The 14,298-nt window shown below is 42.1% G+C and overlaps 1 protein-coding gene across 1 annotated transcript in view; it reads right to left on the bottom strand.

Annotated features, from left to right (window-relative positions):
- The window catches only part of LOC110521630 (histone H2A deubiquitinase MYSM1), a 20,597-nt gene extending 6,299 nt beyond the window's left edge, over window positions 1–14,298 (bottom strand). The window contains exons 1-5 of the mRNA XM_021599313.2: window positions 14,157–14,298; window positions 537–612; window positions 364–434; window positions 185–262; window positions 9–93 (exon numbers count right to left, since the gene is read on the bottom strand). Coding sequence (XP_021454988.1) covers window positions 9–93; window positions 185–262; window positions 364–434; window positions 537–612; window positions 14,157–14,272 — 426 coding nt within the window. The 5' untranslated portion in view covers window positions 14,273–14,298. The remainder of the gene's footprint in view (window positions 1–8; window positions 94–184; window positions 263–363; window positions 435–536; window positions 613–14,156) is intronic.

The following is a 14,298-nucleotide window of genomic DNA, read 5'->3' as shown; positions in this document are numbered from 1 at the left end:
GGTCATACCAGTCCTGTCTCAAACAGCACCTTCTCCTGCTGAGACCAGCGAGTGGCTGTCGCGGAGCCTGAAGCTGAGGACTTGGCTGGAGACCTGGGGACAACACGGCAGTCACAGCATCACATCAGAGGGGAAAAAACACAATACGCCCGGAAGAGTTCACACATAAGGAAACCTGACTAACCTCTTCAATTTGGGTTTAGGGTTAGGTGGAGCGTTGGCCCACACACTCTCAGGCATCTCTTTACCTGTCAGATAATACCTAGAGAAGTGCTTAAGGACTAGAACACATCATGTATCAAGACAGACAAACAAACATTCCAATCTGACCCGGGGTGTGTCTACGGTCCATGAGAAGGATACTGCTCCTCCATCAACATGTTCTCGATCACTTCTCTGTTCTCTGCACTGATGGAGTGGTCCAGCTCCCACGGCTATTGGGGAGAGAAAGAGTCAACACACACACACAGACCAATACACAGAGTACCCACTTAAATTCCATTGCATCATATTTCTTTGGCGGCAACACTTCTTACTAGGACGCCAGTATTGGTCTTCCATGCTGACTGCATGTACTGGTTCTGGAGTAGCGCTGCTCTGTCACCGAAGTCCCTGAAATAGGAATTATAGTTATTAGCTATGTATGACTATGACAAATGTCATAACAAGGAGAACATAGAAAAGCAGGAACATCTAAATGTTGGCTAGGGGATAGGTTAGTCTCTATTATATATGAACGGAGGATAAAAGTCAGAAAAGCAGGAACATCTAAATGTTGGCTAGGGGATAGGTTAGTCTCTATTATATATGAACGGAGGATAAAAGTCAGAAAAGCAGGAACATCTAAATGTTGGCTAGGGGATAGGTTAGTCTCTATTATATATGAACGGAGGATAAAAGTCAGAAAAGCAGGAACATCTAAATGTTGGCTAGGGGATAGGTTAGTCTCTATTATATATGAACGGAGGATAAAAGTCAGAAAAGCAGGAATTCCTGATTAATCTGGAGAGATCATCATCTGCTGCAGCAAAGACAGTGGAGTGGGAGTGTCATGAACGTTGGGTTTAGCGTGGACTGCGAGTCGATAATCACGTCAATATGCAGGAACTCCGCTTGACCACGAAACAAACATTCTTTCCCATTGACACCCATTGTAAGAGACAACTTCCTCGTATTTTTTTTGTTATACTGAAATAACAAAACATGACAAAAGTCTATGTGTTGTTCAATGTACATGTAACAAGGTAAAAAAAAATCCCGATCTATGGTTCACAATTCTCCCACGTAGGGAAATTGAGACTGCGAGATGAGCCCTGAGGTTAGAGTGGGAAATTGTGGGGACCCGGTGTCCAAGTAGGGTATACATTTCCTCACATGTAAGACATTTAAATAACGACTGCCTCTAATTTGTATTTTTTTTAAATCCCTTTGAAAACGGTCTATGTGGCATCGATATGAGTCAAACATTTATTATAGTGTCAAAATGTACAAAAAAAAGTTCAATAAGATAATTTGTCAGTCAGTCTCGTCTAAAACAGAGTTTGGAACCTTAGTGCGTCACAACAAGTAAATGAAGGTTGGTTTTGAATTAATCATGCCCCCATGTGCCAAGCTCCACGTGCAAATCGTCCCTCCGCTTCCCTTCATTAAGGGAGTTCTATTACGCTGGCCCGGGTTGAACCGGGCAATGGCACATGTTGTGAATGAGCCTAGTCAATATGACCTGATGACTCCTCCAGTCCACAGACAGAACTCTGGTAACACGGAGACAAGAACAAGAAAATGCGGAAGGACAGGAAGAGGCCTCAACCACAAGCAGCAAGACCCAGTCAAAGGCAGAGAGGAAATGACGGCTGCGGGTAGACTGTATGCAGATGATATGGCGAGACCCCTGCCAAACCTCGTCCCTGGGATGGAGTTGATAGAGTTGCTTGATTGCACGTGGGACACCACGGATTGTCGTCACCTACAAGGGAACCAACGTGTTACCTAACTCTAGCTGTGTTCAAATACTCACACTAACCATACTATTTGTGACTTAAATTGAGTATACAGTATGTCTATTGGTCATAGTGTGGATATAGTTAGTATGCCAAAAGTTCCCGGATGTCGTACTACATTCGAAAAAATACGAAGTATACAAGCAATGGACACTATTTCCGCGCTTTTAGGGCCCATAATCAAATTCTTCAGAAAATGGGCGTGGCTTCACATTTTCAGATTTGAAGAAAATGGTGGAAAATATGCAGCCGAAGTCCAATGCGAGTGGATACAAATTTAACTAATTATGACAAATGTGAAGAAAATGTTGAGCAATGTAATAAAGTAATGACTTTTTAAATAAGTTACCTTACACGTTGTTGGCTGACAATTTGTTAGCTACGCTATCCTTACGAACCACATAGCATATCATTACAGCAGCAGTATGTTAGCATAACGTTAGGTAGCTAGCTAACTACCCAACATTTATTGACTAGATCATTCTTAGCTTAGCTGTATAGTCGTTGTGCGTTCTCAATGGACATTCAAGTGCTTTTGTAAATTCACTCTGGCTATCTACTCCGATTTCAGAGCACTCTCATCTGAGGCTAACAGAGAGCAGAATAACTGATGAATTTACGAGCGCGCAACACCCATTGAATATGGCCGGTGTCGGTAAACGACAAAAGGCGTAATTAAATTGTTGCCAGCAGCACAGTTACAGTCACCAACACTCTAGATAACATGAAAACGGTCTAACCAGCTCTGCTAGGGTGAGTAAAATGGTCAGAGTGAGATGTTCTCTCATTTGTGTCTGGAAGTAGCTAGCAAGCTAGCCAACGGTCAGAATCGGCTACTCCTTGGCCCGAGCACCCAGTGTGCGCTCCGAGAGCGAAATGCTCTGAATTTACGAACGGACAACGCTCTGAATTTTAGAATGCCCAGAGCGCACTCTGGCACTCCAAAATGTCTAGCTAGTAATTTGTTACGCTAACAAGCTAGCAAGCTGTTGAAGCACTAGTACTGGCAAAGCACTAGTACGCTCAACTGAAGGGATACCGTTTGTTAACAGTATACTAAAATGAACTAATAGTATTTTTTTTTTCAATTTAAAGTTTTATTAAGTTCTCTTGTTTTTCAATCAACCAACAGAACACATTCCACATTCACAGATGTGACAGGTTTAAAAAAAAAAATAAAAAAATAATAACACTTTTGAAAAAATAAAAATACAATTAAAATGAATGATAAAGTCAAATAAAAGCATTTATTTTTCTTAATCTATATATTTTCCTTGGTACATACATATATATACACATACATACATACATACATACATACATACACGTACGTACATACATACACACACGTACGTACATACATACTCAAAAACTAAATTAAAATTTAAATTAAAAAAAAAAAAAAAAAACATAACACTTGCAGCAGCACTATCAAGGTTCTTATCAGCTATTTCTAGCATTCGCTGAGACGACGGGCCAATAATTTGTTTTTAGGTTTTACAGTACCTTACACAACATGTATCTGCGCATTTCCCTAGTCACCCCATTCACTCTGTCCAGTTTGAAATATAGTTGAATAGTGAAGACCAGAGTCTATCAAACTTGGGCTGTCTCTTGTGGAGGTCATAAGTGAGCTTTTCAAGAGGAAGAAAGTCAACAATCTGGTCAATCCACATTTTAAATGTAGGAGGGGTATTTGAGGCCCACAATAGAATAATACATTTCTTAGCAAAGTATGTAATAGTCATAAGCAAATTTTCTCTGTCAGGATCAAGAACAAAGTCCTGCTGGGCATTAAGAAGATAGATACACGGGGTCATATCAAACTGTACATCTAGTATTTTCTGTGCAGCAGTATGTACAGATTGCCAGAATCTGGCAATCTCCCTACAGCTCCAAAATACATGCATATAGGTTCCACTTTCAGAGGTACATCTTTTACAGTTAGGAGACATATCTGTTTTCATTCTATGGAGTCTCAAAGGAGTATAATAAAATTTGTACAAAAATTTGTAATTAGATTCTTTCATTTTTACACTGGTAGAGGAGCAGTATACCCTGTCGCAAACCTCCGCCCATAACTCATCACTGATAGTCAGACCAAGGTCCTTTTCCCAGATTATTTTCAAAGGAGTAAAGGAGGAGCTTCCTTTCTCAGAAAGGAGTCTATAGATGTAAGATATTTTGCCTTTAATGGATTGTGCTGTGACAAGAAGGGTTTCAACTTCATTCAACTGAGTTCTAAACCTCCTCTTGGAGGTAAATGAGGAAATTACATGTCTAATTTGAAGATATTTAAAAAAAATGGGATCTTGGCACATCGAATTCACTGCAGAGCTCTTGAAAGGATTTCAGTGTAGTGGTTTTCTGATGAAATAGGTCTGAAAAGGTCCTGATTCCTAGAGTATGCCAAAGATTAAAGTTGGCATCCCTCAGGGCTTTTGGCAAGTCTGGGTTGCCTACTATAGGCGAGTGAGAACATATTTGGGAGGAAATGCCCAGGTATTTCTTACAGTCCCTCCACGCTAGTAGGGTGCTGTAAGTCGCAAAGGTCTTGGCTATGTTGCCCACTTCACTAAAGTTATTAATGAATATAATTGAGCTTAAGGGCAATGAACCACAGGATTGGGCTTCTATCTGAATCCACGTTGACTCTTGTCTGTTTGTGATCCATGTTAGCATGTTGCGGATTTGGGCAGACCAGTAGTACAGTTGAAGGGAGGGAAGGGCAAGACCACCTTTAGATTCAGGTTTTGATAAAGTGGAAAACTTGATCCTAGGTTTTTTATTGCCCCATATAAATTTGGTGATGCTTTGGTTAGTTGTTTTGAAGAAGGAAACTGGGAGATAGCATGGGAGCATCTGAAATAAGTAGTTTAGTCTAGGGAGGACGTTCATACGGATTACATTAATTCTTCCTACTAAGCTAATTGGGAGGGAGATCCAGGTTTGGAGATCGTTCTTGATTCGATCCAGGAGTGGAAGATAATTTTCCTTAAAAAGGCTATTCAGATCTGGTGTTATGAAGATCCCGAGGTATTGAAACCCGTGTGTTTTCCATTGGAAAGGACAAAGTGTCTTCATAGAGCTGGTGAGTGTAATATTGAGAGGGCAGACAGTGGATTTGTTAAAATTAATCTTATAACCTGAAAACTTGCCATACTGAGCAATTGTGTCTAAAATGAGAGGGAGGGATTTCTCGGGGTTGGATATGTAGAGCAAGACATCATCCGCGTAAAGCGAAATCTTGTGCTGCAGGCCGCCTGCAGAAACACCCATAATACTTGGATTGCTCCTTATCAGCTCTGCCAGAGGCTCCGCCCCCAACAAGTAGAGCAGCGGGGACAGCGAGCACCCTTGTCTTGTGCCCCGTTCCAGAGGGAATCTGTCAGAGTTCAGTCCATTAGTAGTCACCATGGCATTTGGATGAGAGTATAGTGATTTGATCCATTTAATAAAATTTGGGCCCATATTGAACTTTTCTAAGACTGAAAACAGAAAGCTCCACTCCATCCTGTCAAACGCCTTCTCAGCATCCAGTGAAGCCAGCAGGACAGGGGTCTTTTGTGCGTTTACTTGATCAATAATATCAAAAAGACGGCGAATGTTATCAGAAGAGTATCTGTCTCTAATAAATCCAGTTTGGTCCGCTTTTATTATTTTGGGAAGAAGAGTGTTTAGTCTTTTGGCGAGCAATTTGGTAATTATTTTATAGTCGAAATCCAACAAGCTTATGGGCCGGAAGGACGAGCAGGATAGGGGGTCCTTGTCCTTTTTTAGCAACACTGTAATGCGAGCTGTGTGCATTGAGTCTGGGAGAACTCCGTTTTTGCAAAAATCCTCCAGCATTGGCATGAAGATAGGGCTGAGCTGGGGCCAAAAAGCTTTGTAGAACTCTCTGGGGAATCCATCTGGGCCTGGGGACTTATTAGGTGGCATGGAGGTAATTGCCTCCAGGATCTCCTCAGGAGTGAAGGGGGAGTTGAGATCTTCCTGGTCGGTCTCTGATAGTTTAGGTAGCGAGATTCCCTCTAGGAAAGAGTGGAGTTCTGCCTCTGTGTGTTTTCTCTCAGAGGTATATAGTTTGCAGTAAAAATCATGAAAAGTTAAATTGATATTTTTTGGGTCATATGTGACCTCGTCCTCTGCTGTTCGGATAGCCATGATTGTACGCTCTGACTGCTCCTTTTTTAATTGGTAAGCAAGCAATCTACTGGGCCTATTGCTATACTCATGGTATTTCTGTTTAGTAAAGAAAACTTTTTTTTTATCTCCCGAGTGTAGTCCAAATTCAGTTTGGCTTTGGCTGCTTTAAGATGACTCCAGGAGGTGCTGTCTAGGGATTGTTTATGTATTTTTTCACAGCATTCCAGCTCCCTCTCAAGATCTAGCCTGTGTGCTTCCATTGCTTTTTTCTTAGAGGAAGCATATGCAATTAGATGACCTCTTAGTGTGGCTTTAGCAGCGTCCCACATTGTGGCCGGAGAAACAGGAGAGTCTTTATTGTCTTGTGTGTAGTTGTCTATCCATGTAGTTACCAATGTATGGAACTCGTCATTTGATAGCATGGAGGTGTTGAATTTCCAGCTCTTTGACCTCAGGATGTTTTTGCAGAGGTCAAAGCAGAGGTGGACAAAGGCGTGATCTGAAAGTGCTATGGGTCCGATTGTACATGTGGCTGAATTTATGAAACTCTTTGGGATAAAAATGTAATCTATACGGGAGTAGGTGTTATGGACATTAGAGTAGTATGTATAGTCCATAGATGAGCTATTATTCTCTCTCCAGATATCTATCAGTCCCATCTCTTTAGTAAGAGAGTTCAACATCTTTGCAGATCTAGGATTTGTGGTGGGGACTTGAGATGATTTGTCTAGGGTTGGGTTAAGGGTACAATTAAAATCTCCGGCCACCACGCCAAAGGAGACACAATGCTCATTGAACAGGGTTATAATTTTTGACATGAAGGCAGGAGTATCTGTGTTAGGGGCGTATATGTTTAATATAGTAATTGGTTGACCATATAGTGACCCAGTTATCAAAATAAATCTCCCCTCCGGATCAGATATGTTTTTGTCAATTATGAATGGAACATTTTTATGGATAAGTATGGCTGTGCCTCTACTGTTTGATTTGAAAGATGAGAAATACACCTGTCCCACCCAAGCTCTGCGGAGTTTGGCATGTTCAGCATCACAGAGGTGTGTCTCTTGTAATAGCGCAATGTCTGCTTTTTCCTTTTTTAGAGCACATAGTATCTTTTTTCGTTTTATTGCATGTCCTAGACCATGGCTGTTCCATGTCAATAGATTTAAGGTACTAGTCATCGTCATCGAGCAGTAATCGAACTTTAGTGCAAGTCATCGCTGGGTAAAAGTGGATAGTAATTACAGCTGCGTTCACATAAAAGGAAAATAAATGGTGTACATAAAATAAGTCTCTGAACACCCCAGCCGAGTTCCCAAACAACTCGACACATCCCGTTGGATCTATTACCCCCCCGCTCAGTCTCAATTCTGTGTTCCGAATAAAACAAAAACCGGGAACAGTTAGCAACGCACAACGTCTCCTTCTCCCCACCAAAGAAATGCCTCATCCTCTCCACCCCGCATTGAGTAAATAACACAGTTGCCCTCGTCCAGACCCCAGTAAAAGAGGGGAGAAAAATAAAATCAATAGCCCAGCCTACATATGCCTCCCCCAAGGGACATAGGGAACCCCAGGTAATAATAGCAACAACAAAAAAAACAGGGAAATAAAAGTAGGCTGAAACATTAGTAGGCCTAGGTTAGGCTATACAGCCCATCCCTCTCAGTTAAAGGACAATAAATATAAATTGGACGGCTATAATGACATTTAGGGGGTGGATCTCTGGATATCGGCTATATGTCGTCTTACCTCCTTTAGTAATGGCATTAATCGCATTTAGTCATTGGTCTGTTTCTCATTGGCCAGGATTGTCTTTCAAAAAACGTTTTGCCTCTTCGGGAGTTTTGAAGTGTCGCAAGGCTCCCTGGTGAAGAATCCTGAGCTCGTTTGGGTATTTGAATCCCCTGAAGATGCCTCGGTCAATGGAGTATTTCTTCACTTCGTCAAATTCTCTGCGCTTTCGGCGTATTCCAGCTGACAGGTCCTGGTGTAAAGCGAGTTTGGCGTTTCCCACTGTGATGGTGTTGTTTTTCGCCGCCTGTAGGACTCGTTCCTTGTCGGTGAATCTCAGGAAACGTATGGTGATTGGGAGTGCTGGTTGTCTGGCTGCTGGTGGGGGCCTCAGTGCTCGGTGAGCTCTCTCGAGTTCTATGGGCCTGTCGGTGGGCAGGTGGAGCCACTCGGGAAGTTTGTCTTGCAGGTAGCGGATCAGTGACATGTTTCCCTCTTCTTTTTCGCCCAGATTGAATAGAACACAATTATTCCTTCGCCCCCTGTTTTCCAGGTCCTCTGTTTTCTCTTCCAGATGCTCGATTTTCTTTTTAGCATATGCTATTGTTTCCATGGCATCTGTCAATAAGTTTTCCATGGATAGGATTCGCCCCTCTGCCTCAACCATAAACGCGGGGCGCCTGGACATCTTGTTGTTGATGTCAGGCAAAGCGTTTTCCAGGATTGTCACCTTGCCCCCTATCGCATTGAGCTGAGAATTAATGGCATCTAATTTAGTGTTTAGTTCTGTACGTTGGGATCTCAACTCAGAAAGGATGTCTTCGACAGAGTGCGAGGTTGGCATTCGTTGTGCCTCGTGGGGGAGCGGGTTCTCTTGCTCCTGGCTAATGGCGCTAGTTTTTTCTGAAGCTAGCTTCTTCTTGGAGGCTTTTTCCGTCGCTAATACTCGAGTCCGGGTAAAAATGTCACCTGTAGTGTCGCCTTTTGTAGCCGCCATGACTTTTTCTTGCTAAAGCTAAATGAGTGTGAACTTGGAGTGGAGGTAAGATTAGGAATTGGAAACTACTTGTGCGGAGCTCTTAGTTCATGCGGCCATCTCGTTCAAGGGTCACGTGATCCCCCCGAACTAATAGTATTTAGTATTTACTCATTAAGTATGTAGTATACAGTATGTTAGTATGGGTATTCAAACACTTGGGCAAAAAAGGGGTATAAAAACCAATGTAAAAGATAGGGAAGGAGTGGAGATTCTGGGGAAGACAGGTCAGGAGCTGATTGATGTATTAGAAGTTAGAAGACTGTGGGGTAAGGTAAGAACATAACTTAATGACCATTGTTAGGAGCTACTGCACTGTAATTGCTATCATATATATATATATATATATAAAAAACTATAAAATCCAGCAGTTGTGAAACTGTGGAACCAAAAGAGACATGTTACTGGTTAACTAGTTAAATTATTTGTTGAATGAAGTGCTAAAGAAGAAAAGTAGCATTATAACAGGGGCCCTCAGGGGTGCGTGCTTAGTCCCCTCCTGTACTCACGACTGAATGGCCAGGCACGACTCCAGACCCCTCTTTTAAGCCCCTCTCCAGACTCCTCTTTGGTAGGCCTGATCACCGACAACGATGAGACAGCCTACAGGGAGGAGGTCAGAGACCTGACCATGTGGTGCCAGGACAACAACCTCTCCCTCAACATGATCAAGACAAAGGAGATGATTGTGGAATATAGGAAAAGAATGATTGAGCACGCTCCCATTCTCATCGACGGGGCTGTAGTGGAGCAGGTTGGTATCCACATCAACAACAAACTATCATGGTCCAAACACACTAAGACAGTCGTGAAGAGGGCACGACAAAGCATATTCCCCCTCAGGAGACTGAAAAGATATGGCATGGGGTCCTCAGATCATCAAAAGCTTCTACAGCTGCACCATCGAGAGCATCCTGACTGGTTGCATCACTGTCTGGTATGGCGAACGGCTCGGCCTCCGACCGCAAGGCACTACACAGGCTTTTGTGGAGTGATGGGTAACGATGCTTCGAGGGTGGCTGTTGTCGATGTGTTCCTCCTGGTTCGAGCCCAGGTAGGGGCGAGGAGAGGGACGGAAGCAATACTGTTACACTGGCAATTTAAAGTGCCTATAAGAACATTCAATAGTCAAAGGTATATGAAATACAAATGGTATAGAGAGAAATAGTCCTATAATTCCTAGAATAACTACAACCTAAAACTTCTCACCTGGGAATATTGAAGACTCATGTTAAAAGGAACCACCAGCTTTCATGTTCTCATGTTCTGAGCAAGGAATTTAAACATTAGCTTTTTACATGGCACATATTGCACTTTTACTTTCTTCTCCAACACTTTGTTTTTGCCTATATTTATTTGAGGCTAAATTAATTTGATTGATGTATTAAAGTTAAAATAAGTGTTCATTCAGTATTGTTGTAATTGTCATTATTACAAATCAATAAATAGAAATCTGCTTTTTTTTGGTCCTCCAATAATCGATATCGGTGTTGAAAAATCCTAATCGGTCGACCTCTAATCCAGGCATACAACGCACAGTGGGAGTTGACCCACCCTGTAATATCAAGAGAAGATCCAGAGGCAAAGACTACCCACGCGTGAGTGAACCTAGTAGGACCATCTGGGAGGCGGAGCGTAGTCGTCACCTCCACACACAAGTCGTCGGGCAAAAGCGGGGAGGGGGGAGCGCTCTTGTCAAATTAAACAGTAATCTGCGCCACTTGGTCATGTTGTCAATAAGGCAGCTAGGTGAATCGTCTTTTCCATAAAATAACATTTTAGAATTTTCAAACTAGCTTTCATTGGGAAGACAGACAAAGTGTTTTTATGAAAAGCAATTAGTTTTTGAGCCGACTTAGCCGTTGGCCAGAGGGCACCTGGCTCACACCCGGGAGGCAGCCCAGTTCGAAAACGATTGCAATCACTTTTTACCCGGTTTAAACTCCTCCCGCCGTGGTAATCTGGCCCAGATTAACAAACCCCCTCCATTGTTTCATTCATTCATTCTCCTTCAATCCGTTTAAAGGTTCATGACCGTTTCAGACTGAAAAGCCCTATACGGATTGACCAACTATGGTTTGCATGCCCTGCCGAAGGACCCTTATCATGCGGAATACGTGGTTGGAGTTTGTTGGTCCCCAGTGGTGGGGTGTATACCGGTAGCTAGGTCATGAGACTGCTGGTTATGTATACCTTGATAATACTTATCCCTAACTAGCCAGCTAATGTAAGCCTACCTCAATACAAATCTGATTTGGCTAGGAAACATTTCAAAAGGCAAATAGTTAGTTGGAGAAACCTTTCGTCATGATTGTGATGTCGCTAAATTGACTTTACATGCAGAATAACTTTAGCCAGCTAACAAAGTTGGCAGGGACAATGTTATGAATTTAGCTAGTAACAGTAAAGTTAATGGCAACATTGCCATCTCACTAAAGTCCATTTGACATCATCATAATATGTCAAAGTTGTTTCCAAGTAATTATTTGCCTACTTTATCAATGTTATCATATTTCCATGCTACTAAATGAGTGTAATTTAGACTAAACAATCAGAATATCCTCTGGAGGTGGAACCCATATCTAGAGCACAAACGTTTGATGCAGCTATGGTGGTAGTAGTTCATTCATGTCTGACTACAACAGTGTACTAACTAGCAGCAACAAACTCAAACTAACCCAGGGCCATCGCAAAACATGTCACAGTTGGTTGCATCGTCACCGGCCTGAATCTAATCCAATCTGGCGCCAGTCAGTCTACATCTGTGAAGCATAGAATTATCTTCCAAACCTGATTACATTATTTCTCGAGCTATGTTTATCATTTAGGGATGATGACAACCGTTGACCCAGTTCTTCCTGTTAGACAAAGTGCACAGTTGGGTGCCGGATTGATCCCCTGGTCATGAACGGACTGCCGGGATCTATCAAAAGGAGCGACGGTGGGTATCAAAACATGTCCAGCAATGTGATTGCAATAGTTTAGCGACCTACAAAAATCATTTAATTCACTGTTCACTTGCTATTTTCACAGCTTGTCAGACAAGACCTCAGAATAAGTGTCATGCGTGAACAAGTACCTGTTGTTGCCAGTCTCCCTCGACAGATGGCTTCATCAACGACAGGTAATGTGTGTTATGTGAAAAGTAGGCCAATTCCTCAGACAAGCAGATACAACTAGCAGAGTCATTTGTGTTGTGAAGGGCATTAGCAAAAAAGTATTGTCCTTTCTTTAGAACAAAATTCAATTTACCACTTGGCTGTCTATTATATCAACCTGTCACAGGCCCTCTTAGTCAACACCATTTGATACAAATTGCCTGTTGCAGTTGTTCGAGAGATGTCCAGTTTGCAGGCAAACATGCAGCATAGAGAAGACCAGCAAGGGAGGCCTCATCAGCATCATGTAGACATGCCCTCACTGTGAGCATTCCTATGAATTGAACAGTCAGCCACACGTTGGGCAAGTATCCGGCCAGCAACGTTCACCTGTCAGCAGCAACAGCTTTCACAGGCTCATCATTTGTACAAATACAGAAGGTAACACACTTCATTACTTTGATAGATTTGATAACACAATTGTAAACGCCATTTATGTAAACTGACATTATTTGTTGCTTATTTTGTACTTCTTAGACACATATAATGTCCAGGACATTCCTAGCCTGGTGGAACCAGCCTGATCGTTGTGCTCATGATTCCAGTTCACTTCATGTGCCAACAATCTCAGTTCATGTAGTAAGTAGTACGAGCAACACAAATGAGGAACAAATGATTCAATTGGCACATGCACATTGACGCTGAGTTGACAACACAACTGGTGGTTGTATTGGATACGTTTTTATTCAAATAATGAATTTCAGCAACCTGCGGAAGGGCCGCAGTTGTACAGGACAAAGCGTTTTCAGAATTGACCATTTTTACAAGAATCGACTGATGGTAACAATTTTGTTACTAGCAAATCCTGCGACCAGGATGAGTGTTCGTCATCTAACTGCCTGTAGCTATTGAAGTCAACCTGCAGGTTAGTTTGTTGGATTGACTGGAGGAAAGGGCAAGGTTCTGAAAGGTGGGTGTGTCTTTGTGGTGGCAATGACACACCACCAAGCCAACTTACATTTGGATTCTGTCATGGCGCCAGGATTTCTTGAGGAGCAAGCCCAAAAATGAGGCCAAATCAGTAGGTGCAGTTCCCCTTTAATTTGTTTAGTATACCTCCACTACTACTTGTAGCTGTACAGTCTGTTTGTGTTGTTGGTCTTAGCTAGCTTAATGTTTCAGGTTGGTATCATCCTAGCACTCCCTAGAAAAGGGACACGAGGGAAGCCCTACAATATTACCACAGAACAATGATACATATTTCACTGTATGTAAATGTAAAACATCAGGTTGGCGTTTCCACTTACTACCAAATACGGGGATGGGAAGAGGTCCAGTGGCCGACATTGGGAAAAGATCGAGCTAGAGGGATTTGGCAAATGTTCTAATCGGTTAAAACATTTGATCTCCATATGGTTTTCTGTTTCCAAAGCTAGAATCTGTAACCGACAGAGTGAACTATGTTTCTAGAATTTACCCGTTGCCAAAGTTTTAAAAATGAGGAGTTCAAGGGCTGCTTATTGAGTTATTGCACAAGCGCACATCAGAGTAGGGGTTCCCTAATGGAAATATGCAAATAAATGCTAGAACGCGCCAATCGGATCTCACTAGCTCGTGCTTCGCTCACTTCAACTGATTAATTGGTTTCAAATTGGAAACGACAGGCCCTGGTCAATCTCTGGGTAGTTTTAAAAATCTTTGATATTGCGTATTTTTTGTAAGAAGTGGGAACTCTCAGGAGCAGGCAATGTTGAAAAGTAATCTTTAGACATGTTTCTTAAAATGTAGGTATGTAATTGACTAAAACAAGCAGACAATTGTATTTGATTGTTTTTGTTGTTGCTGTGAACTAATGGTGTAAGCATGGGTTGTGCGTATGGAACATATTTTATTTGATCTCAAAATACATGGGACGTACATTGCGTTTATTTTTGTTCAGTATAGCTCGAATAACCGTCTTAACCCTGTTGTCGAAATCAGCTAGCTAACGTTAGCTAGCTAAGTCTAACTAGTCTACCGTGCTAGCCATGGCTATTGAGTTTCCAATGGGTTATTTAATGGCTCTGATTCTTTGAATCGCCCAAATATCTAAACTGTATATTAATTCATTTTAGCTCATCAAACACAGAAAAACGCTCTTACCCTAAATCAGGATCATATTCGTCTCCTTCGATATCAACGACATCCAGCTCGTCCGCCATGTTGGCTAGCCAAATTTCAAACAAGGGGGCAAGAGCGTACTCACACAATACCGACATGATTCCTCGACAGCGACACTAAGTGG

Source organism: Oncorhynchus mykiss, chromosome 30, assembly GCF_013265735.2.
Source record: "Oncorhynchus mykiss isolate Arlee chromosome 30, USDA_OmykA_1.1, whole genome shotgun sequence".
Classification (NCBI taxonomy): domain Eukaryota; kingdom Metazoa; phylum Chordata; class Actinopteri; order Salmoniformes; family Salmonidae; genus Oncorhynchus; species Oncorhynchus mykiss.
This window is presented reverse-complemented; position numbering and strand designations above follow the sequence as displayed.